Raw genomic sequence first — 17,318 nt, forward strand, 5'->3', positions numbered from 1 at the left:
TTTACGTTGTTGTGTGATCTAGTTGTATAGTTAAAGTCTGTTCTTGCTTTGTTCTCCATCGTCCGTGTAATTCATTGCAACCCCACTTGCCACTCCTAGTTTCTGTGAATGGAAAAGTTTGAAAATGAGCATAAATTCCAGAAACATCTTGGGGGTGTTTTCAAATATTGTCTTCAACAATTGCAGGCCTTGGAGTCAGAAAGGTTTAGATCCGCCGCTCTAAGAACCTTTTTCAGTGTATTTGAAAAATCTTAGTGTGCTCTCAAGGTCAACTAATATTTCAAGTGCATCAAAACCATTTTCCTGTGATGAGAAAGTCTTTAGACAAAGAGCTTGATAGCTCTTGCATGGATTTATGGGTCCAAATTAGCATGTTCTACAAAGAACTGTGGTAAACAGGAACCCCAAAGTGTAGTTTACTGTCCAGACATAACCTATGTAGACCTGTATCACCTCAGTGTCCTCACAGAAAGGAAAGAGGAACAGACAAAGAAATAAACATTCAGTACACATGAAGGCCTTAGTGAGTTGCCTCCAATCTTCCAAATCCAATATGCTCTTCAGAGTACTCGTCTCTTAGTAGTCTTTTTTTTATTCTTTAAGATATTTATTATGGAAGAGTTCACCCTTTCTGACCAGTAAACAATAGCTTAAAGACAATATTGTGGATGTATGTTCATCCTTGAGAGATAAAGAGGTTTGTTTCATTCACTGAGTGTGACATTCATCAAAAGGGTGAGATAAATCAGTGGACGTAGCCTGAATGTGATTGTTTGTTGGTTTAGCTGGTCGCTCTGTGTGGGAGCGTGTCACGTTTATCTGTCAAAGTGTGTATTTACTCTTGCTAAAGGAAGTTCCTTTCTGCCTTAGGATGCTGAGTTTAATTGTGGTGTGTTGAGATGTGTCGGCTCACTCTTGCCGTATAACAGACACTTTGTTACAGTATTCGACTTGGCACTGTGCGTCTGTATGTGGAGAAGAGTGTATCCACGAGGCCTGTCACTTGATGTGGGGGTAAGTGTGCGAGCTCTTTTGGCATCAATGGAATTGGGTGAAAGGTCATTTTTTCTGCGGAATTCTACCCAGTATTCAAGACGCTCAATACGATCCAGATGTGTGTGTGCATGTACAGCAGCTCCACTCCTCCCTTGCCATCACACCATCACAAAACCCCCTCCTCCAGACTCTCCCCCATCTTTATATTCCCCCTTCTATCTCACTACCTCTCTCATAACCTCAACAGTAAGTGTCAGGGAAAGATGGAGCGATCTCTGCTTGTGTCTCTTCTGTGTGTGTGGGCCCTCAGCAGCCTGGCTGCAGCATCAGGTGAGCGTGTTAGTGTGCGTGGGTGGCTGAGAGAAAATGAAAGGATTATGGATGGCTTTCCATGTAAAACTGTTTTTTTTTCCAATGATTTGTTAATAGATATATTTAATGAATGACAGCTCATTTGATAGATTTTTGCCTTAGAGGTTCAGTATTTATTATTCATATTTTGTATTTAAAGAAAGTGTGATCTTTTTTCATTTATTTGAAAATACATTTTGAGTCTCCATCACATTGTTTATGAAATTTCTATTCAGCCAAAAAGGAATATTCAGTCATTATTTACTTAACTGTATATTACTCCCAACCTGCATGGTTAATTTATTATGTGAAACACATAATATATTTTGAAGAATGATTCAACTGTTTTTGCCAAAACAATGAAAGTCAATGGGGTCCAAAACAACTTCAGACTCCACTGACTTTTATTGTAGGATAAAAAAAATAGACATTTAAAATATATATATATATTTTGTGCTATACATGCATGTACAACTGTCTCTTTAAAATATGTCTGGTTTTTAATTTGATCATTTTCTACTATCATCCCCTCCCTTTCACATATTGCCTTGAGAATCTGTTTCTTAGAGCTAGTTTTCCATGAAATACGGAACACACAAACAGCCTGCTCTTTTATGGCATGGATTAAATAGTTAGACAGACAAAGGTACACTGTATTTAAAATGTGTAGATGGTATGCACTCTCTTATGCTTACCAAGAGCATTAATTTGATCAAATTACAGTAAAAACTGTAAAATTGTGAAGTATTACACTGGACTGGAGTAATGATACTGAAAATTCAGCTATGCCATCACAGGAATAAATTACACCTTAAAATATTTTAAAATAGGAAACCATTATTTTAAATTGTAAAAAATATGTCACAATATTACTGTTTTTACTGTATTTTTGATAAAAATTAATGCAACCTTAAGCATAAGAGACTTCTTTCAAAAACATATATTTTTTTACTTATTCTGATCCTTTGAGCGGTAGTATGTGTGTCAGCTCAACTGCCTGTGAAACAAATTATGATCTGCATATTGTCTTTATTTCTGTACAGTGGATGTAACAGAACAGTGCCCAGAGAGAATACTGGGTAATGAGAGAAGGCAAACATGCCCAAAAAAGTGTCAGCAAGATAAAGACTGTGTCAACAAACGTCAGTGTCTCTGCGATGGGCAGTGTGGACTCAGCTGTGTGGCCCCAGGTCAGAGATAGAAACCCCATAATGCATTTATTATGAACCTTAAGAGCAAATAAACCTAAAAAATGTACTAAATCTATAATATATTATAAGGCAGTGTCCACAGTTTTCATGTGAGTATTCTTTGTGAACAGGTCGTACGTGTCCGTGGCCTCTCCCACCTACAAAAAATTTGGATGTAGTTCTCCTTTCCCCTTTGCCCTCTTTCTCTGCGCTGCTAGAGGTTCGTTGTAAGCCTGGGTACACCATGCATAACGGGCTGGACGCTACAATACGCCGCTGCCAGGGTGACCGGCAGTGGAGTGGAGATGAGCCTGTTTGTACAGGTGGAGTAAACATATTTTAACTGTTATGTATTGTTTTGTTTTTTACTGTTTTTACAAAACATATTGTTTCAAAGCAGCTTTAAAGAAAATGACATCAGTCCTGTTGGGTCACGTTGACCTCATCTTGTTTGTAAACCATCAAGTTATTATCAGTATTATGCAATTTAGGATTACTTCATAGCATCAATATTATGGTGGTGATATTTAGCGCAGCCAGCCACGAATGCAAGAAAAAAAGAGAAATATGTGTCAGTGTCTGCATAATAATGCATTTTTGGATGCATGACTATTATGGAACAAAAGCTTGGAGCTTGTGGACCTGGGTCAGCGCTTATTTCTGTATGGTGGGGTTTTAGTCTAAAGACTCAAGCTCTGTGGAGAGGAGGCGTAAATCGGCAGAGCTCCAGGCTGCAGCATTCCCAGTATCACCCCCTCTGCAACACATGCACACATTCAAACACTCATTTCCTGGAGTAACATGAGAGGTATTTCTAGGAATGAGCTGTCAAAAGAGCCGAGGTGTGGGCGTTTGGGGTCTGTGAGATCTGTCCTGCAATACTCTATTATCTGCAGATCAGTGAATATTTAACAAGCAGAGACAGGCATGAAGATATGCCGGATTCACACACAAAGTTCAAGCGCATTCAAAGCTGAATTGATGTACAATGGAAGTTTGGTGTGTGTGCATGTTGACTGTATGATTTCCTCCCCCTTCATTAATCAGTCATCCTCACCAAAGAGGGAGAGATTCGATACATACTGTAACTGCATGAGTCAACTGCACAAGAGGGAATGTGAGAACAGCTTGTTCCAGATGGATTTTTCTGATAAAACTTTGTGTTTTATCTCTCACATTCTGTCCATCCATCATGGGAACCTGCTCAGCCACACGGTGACCTGTGAATCCATTTAATAACCCTTTTTACCTGTTCATTCACCTAGTCATGTATTGAATGTTACCACATCTAGTGCAGTGGATAAAAGCTCCATGCCATTATCCACAGGGTCATCCATTCGGATTCCTTTTCCGACTATGTATAAAAAATCAGGGAAGCTGAATAACGGAGGGCTTTTGACCGTAAATTCTCTTCCCTTACACCGCCTAAGCTCGTTTTGAACTTATACGGTGAAAAAAGGCACTTACCACCCTTAAACCATGCATGAGAACATTTAAATTATGTAAAACTTATTTTTGTCTGTTTGTTAAGAAATACATAACAATGCAATGTAATATTTACAATGACCTGCTTGAATAAACATTTTGTATGTCTTTAAAATCTATATTAATACTGGCCATTGCGAAGAGGAACAGTGGACGCGTGCCACGTCTTAGCGAGTTCCTGGTGGACCTCCGGAAAGAATGGGGCTGGACACTGGCGAGGGTTTTGCTGGCGCCGCCCCGGCTGCAGGAACCATTTGTTGAGTCGGCTGTGGGCGAGCTCTTCTGGGGCCGACCAGTCCAAGCTGAGCTCTTCGACAGCTTTAGTGAGGACTCGCAAAAGCTCTGAGTCCATGCAAGGCCGTGCTTTATCACTGTTTATGCGGCAGGGGGGCGGAGTCATCACCGGAGTTTGTTAACACAAAGCTTTTGCGTTTCCCCAAGAAACTTGCGTTTGCTTGCAAAACTTTTGTATTCTTTTGCTAAAGTATTGCGTTTCCCTGAAAAACATTTATGGTTACTCATGTAACCCTGGTTCCCTGAGATAATGGAAACGAGCATTGAGTCAGTTTTAGCTGAAGCTTATGGGGATAACAAAAAAACAAATGGCGTTTGAGCCCACCAAAAAGGGCAGGGTTGACTGCCTATATAAGTCACGCAGAAACGTCGTCAGTCAGAATCAGAAGCAGCTAGCATGACTCGCCAGGCAGCAAAGGTAGCACGACAAGCTACGCAATGCTTGTTATCTAAAATTATCTCAGGGAACCACTGTTATGTGAGTAACCATAAACGTTCTCTTTCGATACAGGTCACTCGCATTGCGCTAAATTGAGGGCCCCTAGACCAGCTGCATAGGGAGAGGCTCAAACCGTGGTTGGAGCCTGCTACACAGTCCATAAGTGTCTGAGTCTGACAACACCCATGCTTGAAGAGCAGGGATGTCCAGGATGTAAAATCTGACAAAGGTGGACGGTGAGGACCAGCCGGCCGCCGCACAGATATTTGCTATAGAGACTCCCCACGCCCAAGGGATCAGGGCTCTGACGCAGCCGTGGGTCACCTTGAGAGCGTGTCGGCCTATGTGTCACGCATGGGGTGAGACGAGACCTTTTAACCAGAGCTGGAGTGGTCGCATATGGAGCAGGCCCAGCGGAATGATAGAGGAAGCTGCCGCCATGAGGCCCAGCAGCTTTTGAAACCTCTTGAGGAGGTGAAAGGACCCCACTTTGGACGAGGTGGCCATGCTCCTGATTTTCAAGGCACGTTCTTGTGAGAGCCAAGCCTTCATTTGGGCTGAGTTGAAGACTGCTCCCAGGAATGAAATTCGTTGGCTGGGCAGCAGCAAGCTCTTGCTAAAGTTGACCCTGAAGCCCAAGTCCTCCAGATGGCTGAGGAGCTGGGATCTGTGGGTGCATAGCTCCTGTGTCGATTCGACTATAAGTAGCCAATCATCGAGATAGTTGAGTATGTTGATTCCCCTCTGTCTCAGAGGGGAGAGAGCTGCTTCTACGCACTTCGTAAAAGAACGCGGAGCTAGAGAAAGTCAGAATGGAAGTACTGTATATTGGTATGCCACCCCCTCGAACGAAATCTCAAGAACGGCCTGTAATGGGGGGCTATCTGTATATCTAATAAGCATCTTTCAGATCCACTGATATAAAACAATACCCGGAGTGAATTTGCGCAAGGATTTGTTTGATAGTTAACATTCTGAAGGGCCTTCTCATGCTGGATCTGTCCCTGTCCCTGAAGCGGGGCGGTCTACAAGCGAATTGGAGCAACCTCGTTCTATTATCCCCAAAATCCAGCTCAACACTCTGGGGATGGCCCGTCATACCTGGAGTGGAGTGGCAAATGGTTGAAGTACTATAGGCTATGTCCTGTGCTAGGGCGGGAGAACAGCACCTGTTACAGCATTGAGAGGAGGAACATTTTTCTTTTTGTGAAAATGTGGGACGGGCCCAGAACCGGCAACAATTACATCGATTCTAGCGCCCTGAACTGAAGAGGGGACTGGAAGACAAGCACGCTTTGAGGGTGGTCCGGCCTCGGTGAAGCTTAACCTTTTTCTCCGTCCTGAGGCATCAGGACTGCTTCGGCTGCACGGGGTCCAGCTCTAGCTTGGGGCGAGGCCCTTGACGCTTCAGATATGGGTAGCATTTGGCTGGGCGAGGCATTTGCTGAGACTGGCCTGGGTCGCTGCTGGGTTGGCGGGGCCGTCTTGGAGCGACTGGAGGCATTGGTAGAGCTGGATCTTTTAGGCAAGAAGTGACGCATAGCCTGCGATGACTTCTGGGCCTTGATGTAGCATTCTGTGAAGCCGTCCACCACGTAGGCGAACAGGCCCGATGGAGAGACAGGGGATCAAGAAGAGTCCTGTCGGCATCCTTAATCTCAGTGAGATTGACCCACAAGTGGCGCTTCAGCACCACTAGACTGGCAATTGCGAAGAGGAACAGTGGACGCGTGCCACGTCTTAGTGAGTTCCTGGTGGACCTCCGGAAAGAATGGGGCTGGACACTGGCGAGGGTTTTGCTGGCGCCGCCCAGGCTGCAGGAACCATTCGTTGAGTCGGCTGTGGGCAAGCTCTTCTGGGGCTGACCAGTCCAAGCTGAGCTCTTCGACAGCTTTAATGAGGACTCGCAAAAGCTCTGAGTCCATGCAAGGCCGTGCTTTATCACTGTTTATGCGGCAGGGGGGCGGAGTCATCACCGGAGTTTGTTCATTCTTCGCAGTCAGAGGCGACCAGAGACATAGTCTAGTTCTTCCTCAGACCCACCAAATGAGACCATGCCACTCGCACCAGATTCGGAGCGTTGATCATCGCGGGTGAAGAACACAGGGGAGTCGTGACGGTGAGGGGAAAGTGAGGCACACAGGCACTGGGCCGATGTTAACTTGCTTCCGCCTTGCTGCTAAGCCTGGCGGCTCCGTTTCTTCTTTCACCTCGGCACGAGAGGGCAAGGAGATGTGGAAGCGGCAGGATTGCTGAAGAATGCAATCCAGGCGCTCAGCGTCACAAGGTTCAGCTTCTTGCAGTGCGGACAGCTTGAGTCTAGAGGCGCCGCCTCGGCGTAGGCCCAGGCAAGAGGTGCACTCAGAGTGCTCATCTAGAACAGGCAGGTGAGCCCTGTACAAGCCACATTCACGGCATGACAGACATTTGAAACCGTCGCTGAAATTTGCTCTTAAAAGTTGCTCTTTTATTTAACCTCCGGATGGCCGCAGGAGAGACACTCAAATCAGTTTGCTTGCAGAGCGCTGTTTCGGTCAGCTTTCTTGCAGAGCGCCGTGCAGTCAGCTTGCTTGCTCTTGTTTCGCTGTGAGGCTCGTTCGACAGCAAGAAGCGAATAGAGGGTTCAGTCTTCTTCGGAACAGCGAGATGATCTTTGTGCTGAAGGAGAAAGATTCTGACTGATGGCATTTCTGCGTGACTTATATAGGCAGTCAACCCCGCCCTTTTTGGCGGGCTGAAATGCCATGCACAGACGTGAACCAATCAGGCTTCAGGATTCTGAGAAAACAGGAGTTTAAACCCATAGGTGTCAGCTTATGCACCAAAGTAATTTTTTATCTTCTAACTCCTTCAGTATTTGGATTTACGGATTTTTGGCTGTTTTTGATTAGCCTATTATTTCTTAGGAAACAAAAACTGCTTTACTAATCAAAGTCACCCAATCAAAGTTGTGGTACAACTAACATACAGTAACATGCAGGAAAAAAAACATAAAACATGAAATGATACCACAGAGAGCCCCCTGCAGACCCTCATGACTGTGTGTCAAGGTCAATAAGTCTCTTGTAATATCAGATAATTTGACCATTTTATGACAAACAAGGTTAGTTCAGATTTGTAAAATGTCAATGGACACCCCAAAAACGTAATATGTATAAATTAATAATTCACAATATTTTAATTAAAAATTGAAAATATGTTACTACTTTTTACTTGTTTTATTTACTTGTTTTCACTTTCCTGAAAATGAAATAAAAGTTTTTCAAAACAATAAGAAACACAAATAAAAAGTGTACATTTCAAAGGACTTGACCAAATCAATTTAGCATTTAAATGCATTCTCAAGTCAAGAGATAAATAAGCTATTTTGATTTAGGTGGAGGTCTTGGAGCAGAGCCGGTTCTGGTGCCTGAGGTTTCCTGTTCTTTGCCTGATGATGATGATCTGCTCTCTGTGCAGGGCAGTACTACTGTGGGATCCACCATCCAGTATCAATGTGCATCTGGGTGAGATTGAAGAGAAAAATAAAACTGGAAAGAGAAATATGTGACTGATATACAACAGAATGTCTCTTTTTATTATAATTATGCAATCTACACACCTTGTCCTTTTCCCCATACAGATCTGTGCTGATTGGAAATAGTGAGAATATCTGTCATGAGAACCAGACGTGGCAAAACCCTCACCCCATCTGTCGCCGTAAGTGTTTGTGTACGTGTGTGTGTGTGTGTGTGTCTGTCTGTCTACACATCCTCCTCCGCATGGGAATGACTGAGACAGAGATCTTGCTAAAAGGAAATAGCAGGTGTATTAGAATGTATGCTTGAGTGGTGATGTTGATTCAAACTGCTAAAGAGATATTGTGTAGCTACAATTGCACAAAATGGTACAAAGTAATGAAAGAGAGATGAGAGGGACAGCGGGAGAGAGAAGAGCAATAAAGACTGTGTGGGTTTGAGAGTAGGCGGATAGGGCACTATGTGTAAATGATTTTTTTGAGTGTGTAGAGCTAGTGGAGCTTCACTAAAATGCCGGTTTCACTAAATTATTCTGGTGCAATGATGCCCCCTGTTGGATCAACATAATTTTTGCAGCCATGCTTTTTTTAAAGGCTTATTCCATTACGAACTTATGCTCAATCGATTCGATAGCACTGTAATTTTGACTGGTCCTTTCTTTTCTTTTAAAAAATGCAAAGAATGTACGTTAGGCTACTGTGAGGCGCTTTAAGTAAGACCGATCTGTAGAATGTAGAAAGCACCTCACCCTGGTTCTAAGCCTAAACGTGACATAAACTGTAAACGTCAGTACATAAACTGTAAACCCTCAAATCTGATTGGTTGATTGGAAAGTTGTTCCAGGATCAACAAAGATGTTGATCCAGGAACATTGTGGTACAAACACCACGTGATTTCATCAAGTAGCCAACAACATGTTCCTGGATCAGCATCTTTTCTGATCCTGGAACAACATTCCAATCAACCAATCGTATTTGAGGGTTTACAGTTTATGTCAAAGCAGGACATACATTTAGGGATAAGTTATGGATAGGGTTAGGTTTAACTAAATTTTCAGACAGGAATGTTGTTCCAGGATCAATAAAATATATTGATCCAGGAACATACTTGGCAAAATCATGATGACCATAAAAACTTTACAGCTCAAATAATACACACATTATAATACAAAAAGTATAATACATACAATTTGAAGCGTTACATTTCTACACTTTAACATAAACACATACCCCCGGTTTCACAGACAATGCTTAAGCTAGTTCCAGACTAAAATGCATGTTTGAGCTGTCTGAAACTGGGCCATAAACATTAAAATAATTTGCTACTTGTAGCATATAATCAACATTGTGCCACAGTGATGTCGATTGAGCACAGGATTATTCCTTTAAGAGTTTTCACATTAGACTTAATAAGGTTTTTAAACTGTAATTCTGCAAGCACATTTATGTGTATATAATTGTGTGCATATGTTTGTTATCAGGTGTGGTTTGTCCTCCTCCTAAAGAGGTTGATCGTGGACACCTGGTGGCTGTCCAGAGAAATGAATATGAAGTTGGTGACACAATTTATTACCTTTGCAAGAAAACGTTCTTGTTGGATGGACCAAATCAAGTGACTTGTCTACCTAATGGGACATGGAGTGCAGAGCCTGCTTGCCGGGGTAAGAAAAGCTGGTAACAACACAATACATTCAGTCATTATGGCTGTGTTGAACTTTTGCATTAAGCATTTTTATTTTCTTCAATGTTTGTGTGTTTTGGTTTCCAGCCGTGAATAATAAACCTCCTTTCCTTTTTGTCATGACAAAAATCTCCCATCATTCTCTTCACCATTTCTTCCCTTGCCCTTTCGATCAGCCCGTTGTCCAGTCCCAGCTCAACGCAGCAGGGTGATTGTGGGAGCACTAAAGCGCTGGCCATATGATCTGACGGATGGTGTGGTTGCCCACGGAGAGAATGTGACGTTTTTCTGTAAACATCCAGAAAAACATTGCAGCTTCACTGCCACGGAGGTCTGCGTAGATGGACAGCTCAAGGCACCTAGTTGCTACCTTGGTATACAATTTCCACCACATTCATACACATAATACTTTACACTTAAAAATATCCCTGCATCACCTTCATCTACTTCTTTTCTCTTTAGACCCTACCTGGCTGCAGTTCAAGCTCTTCCCTCATCGACTGGTTTCTGAGATTGATACATGTGATCCTGCTGACCTTGAGTAACTCATCTAATTATGACAACACATTTGATATGTTGGCACACACAGCTCTCTCCTCACTTTGGAGGAGAGAAACAATTGTTTTATTAACGTGCCATTACATTTTTATTTTGGACTGTTATGCCTCATTTAACTCTTCTCTCTTCTATGTTGTATGTTGCATTGACAAAGTTACCTTAAACAGAGTTTGTATCATATCTGATGTATGCAGACACCCTCATACTTGCTTGAGGTCGCGATTGTCATAAGCTGCTATCTTTTGTTGTGTTTTGTGGCCATACTAAGTGTAAAAGTGCTTTCTTAGTTATAGCATTTATGTTTATCTTGTTATAATATTTTATTTCTTTGTTAAAGGGATATTGTTCACCCAAAAATGAAAATTCGGTCATCATTTACTCACCCAAGTTGTTCCAAACCTGTATGAGTTTCTTTCTTCTGTTGATGGTATAGCCATTGACTTTCATAGTAGGAAAAAAAATATTTATGGATGTCAGTGGGGCCCATCAACTGTCTGGTTACTGACATTCTTCAAAATATCTTATTTTGTGTTCAGCAGAAGAAAGAAACTCATACAGGTTTGGAACAACATGAGGGTGAGTAAATGATGACAGAATTGTAACTATTTTGGGTGAACTATCCCTTAAAAAAAATATTTCTGCTAACTGATACATTTGTCAATACCACAATCAAGAAAGCACAGGCCAAAGCTGATCTCTGAAGTCATGCCATATACAGATGCTTTCTAATTTTACTGTATTCCAAAAGCAGTTTTATAGAGTTAACTGATTTTTGACTGGACTGCTGATTATAAGAAAAGAGTAAACTTGGGAATATTATTGCATAAAATAAATAAAGAAATTGGAAACTGTTTGTTGTCATTAAAAGTACTGATTTTATTTTACTTGGTTAGTCTGTATAAATGATTTAGATTGAACAAAGAACTGTTTGAGTCATATATCTCAAAACTTAAACGAAAGTTAGAAAACTTAAATAAGTAAAACTTAAATGCATACAAATAAAATACACAAATTTTTTTTTAATTAAGCTCTATTTTTATTTACTTTTGCATTGTGACATTATTTTATGGATCCCCTTGCATTTGCGTAACTGAAATGTATAGTTAATACAGTAATGAAAATGGATTAACAGTTAGATTATACAATTAATAATGGTATCGTTGTGACATTATAATTTTTTTTATTTATTATTTCAAACCAGCATATATTAAATTCAGCACAAAAATGTACAAAAAAAAAACCTTTTAATGGGCTCAATATAAATGTGCTTAATTGCCATGAAAATAATGTTTTAAAAAACAAAACAATAAAGAATTCCTTTTATTTATACAATTTATTTCCCTTTTAATTTTGGGGTGAAATTTGACCTATAGACAGTTAAAGTGAGATTCACCCTTAGGTTTATGTTATGTTTTATTCATCTCATAAACATACTGACAAATACACAAAGTTATGTTCCAAATGTTCAGTCCTAAACGAGTCCAGGTCGGACGAAGAAAACTGCAACACCACGACATCCCCCCTCCCCGCTCTCTCGCGCTCAACCTCTCCGCCCAGTCATTCATTCATATTTGGTCTTCCGGAAGTATCTCAGGGTCGGGCCAGTCAGTGCCTGCGCGAGCTGACTCGTGGGGTGAGAACAGTTTCATATTCAATATTTCAGTTATAAAGAAGCAATGTGTGCGAATGGCTGTAAGCTTTTGGGAAGAAATGTATGTTCTTGTGAGTAGCAGATAAAGAGCGTTTGTTGTCTTGGAAAGTTTGAAATAGGGTTTCCAAAGCAGCAGTGTGTGAGCGCTGTCACTGGCTCGAACCCTCGGTAGGCTACACATAAAATGGCTGGTCGCAGGTTCGAGCGCAGTCAGTGTTTTGACCAAAATATGAGAATAATTCAAGTGTATACATACCTACGTTATGGAAGGATATGTCCCTCAGACAGATAGCCTACTTTTGGTCATATAATGGCACGGGTTCGACTCACTGTCTGGACCCCGCAGACATCAAACGCGGTGTTTGGTGTTATATATTTTTTCTTTAAACGAACCTCCGACGCTTAATGGCGTCGAATGTCCCCGTGTTGATCTCTAACTCTCCCACAGTGCTGCATGGCTGACTGTACGGACAAAGGCGTTGGTGTCAAACCCTGAGCCATGCGCGCTGACAGATGAACGTACTTAATTTGTGATGAAAACCACGGGGAGGAGGAGTGAACCTGCTACCATGACAGCGCGACGTTCAAGCTCATTGCGTTGCGTTCTTAAAAACGGCATGGCATGTGAGCACTTTTTCCAAATATTACACAGATATTGAATGTTGTAACTATTATAGGTCAGAACTGTTCCTTAGCTTGGCTAACTAGTGTTGGCGTCCTGTCAAGCTTTTCATTTCCAAAGAATTTGTCTGCTTTTAGTGTTTGTAATATTGTTAAATGTGAGAACTTTGTATTTATGCAACACAATCTAAAACCTTTAATAACAAATTGCAATCATATTGTGTCATTCATATTAAAAATAAAGTACTGGTGGATTTCTCGGTTTAGGCTAATTATAGGCTATTGTGTATAAATAGTATGCCATAATAACATGTAATAATGCTGTTTCTATAAAATAAAGTGGTTTATTGTTTTAATTTACTGTCAGAAGTGTTATAATAAATGCTGGTAGTTTTGTATTGTTGACATATTAGAGGTTGATACAAATGAAAACAACTGCTAAAATATGATCCACCAACCGTGTCCTGAAATGTGATTTAAGCTTTCGAAATATATTAGCCTAATACTAGATTTTTTGACCTATTGGACCATAACAACACAACTAGAGAAAGTTGATAATAACAGTATTCTGTAGTTTAGGAGGGTTCAGGATACACCTGAGAAAATAATGTACTAAATTAGTGAGTGATTGTTAAATTCCGATATAAAATATTTTTAAGCTTTTAAAATAACCTGTCAAGAAATTTGTGTTCTTGTTGTTTTTTCATTGTGAGTTGCTCAGGGATGTCGTCATTGTCAACATCTGATCTTACTGTTGAATGTATGTTTTAGTAGGCATCAGTATTAAATGAAAATAACTTGAAATTTAATCATGTTGTTGTTAACAATGAAGACAATTTGTTTATTATTTTTATATTACCATTACATTATTAGCACTAATCCCTAGATGAAATATAATTACAGATTCTTATCAAGGCGCCCTATATCGCCTCCTCTGTTTGCTCTGTTTAACTGCATCTGCAGCTGTCTGTTGTTTTTAATTCAATATGTTATGATTCTGTTATGCTTTTGAAGTATAAGTGTTTCATAAATGCTTGTAAAGCAACCCCTTATAGATCAGAAAATGAACAAATGATTATACAATTTTTTTCTTAGCCACATCAAAACTTAGTATCCATTTTTTTATGCACTGTATGATGCTGTCTTTTTATATTTAATTTTCAATACACAATATTTAACATTTATTAAATATATTATTAAATAATGTTTTAAATTTTTTTTTATTATATATATATATATATATATATATATATATATATATATACACACATATATGAATATATAAAGTGGCTATAACTTTAAAAAGGTGATTATTAGTAAAAGATGCAGTTAATTTGTACATTTTGACAGCACTGTTTTCTGAAGAATTGTTACCTTAACATTTGAGATCTGTCTTTGTATTTTAAGTTTTGCTATTTCTATTATAGAAATCAGAATCATATTTTGTCTTTTTTTTTTTTTTTTTTTTTTAGATTGATGCCTTAGATGAGTAGAAGGTCCTGACTGATGGCAGTACCAGAGACATGGGTGAAAATCAGCAGTTACGTCAGATGGACAATGAAATGGATATGGTGCCATTACTTGGATTATGCAAGATTCTGTGGCCCTGCCAGGCAATATTTCAATGTTCTCTCAGGTTATAATGAACTGACTTACTCCACAAGTACTGAATAATATGCGCAAACAACACGCATTGGACGGGATAGGTGAGACCATTCCACATATTAAGTGGACTGACCTTTCTGCAACCAAAGATTGCCAAATGTCTGTGGGTCAAGAGGGCGAATTATCAGACGAGAGGCTCTCATTGAGGACAGAATCTAAGAACAAAGATGTGTTTCTTGTTCCAGCACAAGAGCAGAAAGAAGTTGTAAAGGATTACAGCAAGCAGAACTCTGTGAGCAGTGAGCAGAACTCACCAAAATATGAATCAGATTCAAACCAGACGATTCCTCTTGAAAACCAGACTGTTAAAAATAAATTTCTTACTTTTGATGAGAATACAAGGAGTCTACCAACAAACATGCAGCTGATACCCAAGATGGAGTCTGTTAACGCTAGGACCGAAGTTTGTGAAGTCACAACCAAAGCTACAAACATTGCGAAGATCTCAACCAATGATTTACTAGAGATTAAAGTTCAACAACAATCTATTTTAAATAAAAGTTTTCATAATGATAAACTACCATCACCTGCTGGAGGCAACCACACAAGCAAGGAGTTGTGCACTAATAATAAGTGCAATAATGTAGCACATGCTAGAGAGAGTAAACTTGGGATGGACATAAATCCAAACAAAAGATTAGAATATAGTAAAGACTGCATTGAAAATTATAAAACACAAATTCTATGTAATGTAAGAGAGGAGAGACTTGATTTTGGAAGGAATACTGCAATGACAAGTGCAGGAGATTCTTTGGAACGAAATGAAGGGGATGAGGTATTAGATTTAAGCCTCCCAAAAAAGAAAGACCGAAATAATGAGAGGCAGAGCGAATGGGTTGTAGACCCTGAATATGAAGGTTCACTTCATATGGAAGTTGATGAAATTGAGGATGAGCCTCAACATATAGAAGTGGAGCAGGAGGACGATAATGAAATGTGCTGGATTCCATTAGTAAGTGAAGCTCATACATATCTCCCACAGTATTGGGATGGACATTTGTCCTCCCCTGCGCTTGAACCCATGCCAAATCCATCGTACCCCACCGTCATAACCCCAGATCCGATGGATACACTACTTATAGATGACCAGGGGATTCCTTACACACTCACCCCAGATGGACATAAAGTCCCACAAATTGATAATATACAACATGCTGAGGGGGTTTCTGAACAAACAGTTCTAAGCCCAAGGCAAGCTGAAGATAAGCCCTCTTCCTTTGCTGATGTTGAGGATATTGCAGACTCAAGACAGCAGACACAACCCAATTCACTGTGTCCAAATATGTCTCTAGGTCATGTCTCAGTAAAAGCCTCACAAGTTGCCCCAAACCTTAAGCCAACATCTTCTGTAGCTCTTGCTAAACCTTCCATCATACCTGCTGTGTCTGACTTGGCATCAGTTCCAATTCAGATTTTGGCTAATACTACAGGGTCAAACACTCCCATTCTTCTTCTTCCTCCATCTCAGCTTCAGTCGCTTTCCTCATCAGCTTCTAAGGCTAGCCCAGGGCTAATTACCCTTTCCTTACCGATTCCTCTTAGTCAGAACACTCAGTCCTCCTCCATGTTCCTAGTTTTGTCATCTCCGGTGTCCTCAACTCAGAGTTCATCCTCTCCTGGTCAATTATCTCAGATTTCCCCCTCTTCCACTGTTCCCTCAGCTACTTGTCCACTTGATTTGGGATCTACATTAAGTTCATGTCCATCACTTCTTAGCCTCAGCACGGTTTCCTCTGCCACAGCTACGGACATCTCAGGATTGAATAACCCCTCTAATCTTCCTGCTAGCCCTACCTCATCAACTGCTTCCTCTAGCACTTCCACAGTGACCTCTACAAGTCCAACCAAGCAATTCAGCAATGATGCCTACTCCGACACACCAGTGCCCACTTCCTTTCGGGAGGCTCTTCTCAGATTGGCTGTGTCTGTGGAGAAGAAACAAGAAAACAAGCCTGAGATTCATTCGGTCACTACTCCATCCTCATGTTCTGAAGCAACTAAGTCGGATTCCTCTTCCACAGTACATGAGAGTAAAAACCACCAGACAGAGATGAACTGTGACGGTGACACTGAGTCTACCTCGGTAGACCAAACAGACGCATTAGATACCATCTCTTCCACATCACCCCTTCGTCCCATATCACCCGTAAATCCCATCAATCACCCAAAGAACCAAGACCCGCAAGCATTAGGCCCACGTCGCATTCTTTACTGTCAGTACTGTCCGCGGGTCTTCTACTATCTTTCAGACCTTGAGCGCCATTCCATCACACACTCCCAAAGCAAACCCCACGTATGTCATCTTTGTGGCAAGGCGTTCAAAAGATCAAGCCATCTTGAGCGACATAAACACATCCATACAGGTCAGAGAAACTTTGTGTGCCAGCTTTGCCCGAGGCGTTTTCGTGAATCAGGGGAGCTAATGAGACACCAGAGAGTACACACCGGTGAGAAACCTTTTCAGTGCTTAATATGCCACATGCGTTTTGCAGAGCGCAACACACTGCGACGCCACACAAAGCGCAAGCACCAAGGCCAGCATCTGGAGGCGATGGGCATGAAGGTGAAACCAGAAAGTGGAGAGATTTCCCTCACTGGTGTACAAGGAGAGTCAGAAGAGAATGCAGAGTGGTACAGTTCGACAGTTCCTGAAATGGAGTCTGACAGTGACACAGGGGGGGAATGAACTACATGAGGGCATGAAAAAACTGATTTTCTTTTTTTTTCAAAAAGTTTAGAGACAAGTATAGTTGTAAATACGTTTATTGATAGAACAATTCCATACTTCTCATAAGACTGAAGACTCATATAATTGTCTCTATTTCATTCCATTAACTCTCGAGACCTTTACTGGTGATGACTGAATCCTG

General features: G+C 40.9%; 2 protein-coding genes across 3 annotated transcripts; both read left to right on the plus strand.

Annotated features, from left to right (window-relative positions):
* Nucleotides 1–1,210: 1,210 nt before the first annotated feature.
* On the plus strand, nt 1,211–11,362 carry ntd5 (ntl-dependent gene 5). The gene is made up of 8 exons (XM_084385987.1): nt 1,211–1,326; nt 2,391–2,537; nt 2,669–2,860; nt 8,132–8,261; nt 8,378–8,454; nt 9,754–9,933; nt 10,130–10,327; nt 10,416–11,362. Exons 1-8 carry the CDS (start codon nt 1,260–1,262, stop codon nt 10,496–10,498), a joined length of 1,074 nt encoding a protein of 357 aa, XP_084242113.1. The 5' UTR covers nt 1,211–1,259; the 3' UTR covers nt 10,499–11,362.
* Nucleotides 11,363–12,084: 722 nt separating this feature from the next.
* LOC311276359 (uncharacterized protein) lies at nt 12,085–17,281 on the plus strand. Of its 2 annotated transcripts, XM_084385986.1 has the most exons (3): nt 12,085–12,144; nt 12,611–12,786; nt 14,256–17,281. In XM_084385986.1, the coding sequence occupies exon 3, from the start codon at nt 14,459–14,461 to the stop codon at nt 17,132–17,134; it is 2,676 nt and encodes an 891-aa protein (XP_084242112.1). In that variant the 5' UTR covers nt 12,085–12,144; nt 12,611–12,786; nt 14,256–14,458; the 3' UTR covers nt 17,135–17,281. The 2 variants fall into 2 exon arrangements, with proteins under 2 accessions (XP_084242112.1, XP_084242111.1); XM_084385985.1 differs by lacking the exon at nt 12,611–12,786 and having other exon boundaries at nt 12,089–12,144.
* Nucleotides 17,282–17,318: the final 37 nt, after the last annotated feature.

The sequence above is a fragment of the Rutilus rutilus genome, assembly GCF_951802725.1.
Source record: "Rutilus rutilus genome assembly, chromosome: 17".
NCBI lineage: Eukaryota > Metazoa > Chordata > Actinopteri > Cypriniformes > Leuciscidae > Rutilus > Rutilus rutilus.

What these genes read in the sequence shown, in the direction of transcription:
- ntd5 (XM_084385987.1), top strand. Translation starts at nt 1,260, where the DNA reads ATGGAGCGATCTCTGCTTGTGTCTCTTCTGTGTGTGTGGGCCCTCAGC. An exon ending in AGATGAGCCTGTTTGTACAG is followed by an intron (nt 2,861 to 8,131) that starts GTGGAGTAAACA and finishes ATTTTGATTTAG; the next exon opens with GTGGAGGTCTTGGAGCAGAG. An exon ending in GGCACCTAGTTGCTACCTTG is followed by an intron (nt 10,328 to 10,415) that starts GTATACAATTTC and finishes TTTTCTCTTTAG; the next exon opens with ACCCTACCTGGCTGCAGTTC.
- LOC311276359 (XM_084385986.1), top strand. Translation starts at nt 14,459, where the DNA reads ATGCGCAAACAACACGCATTGGACGGGATAGGTGAGACCATTCCACAT.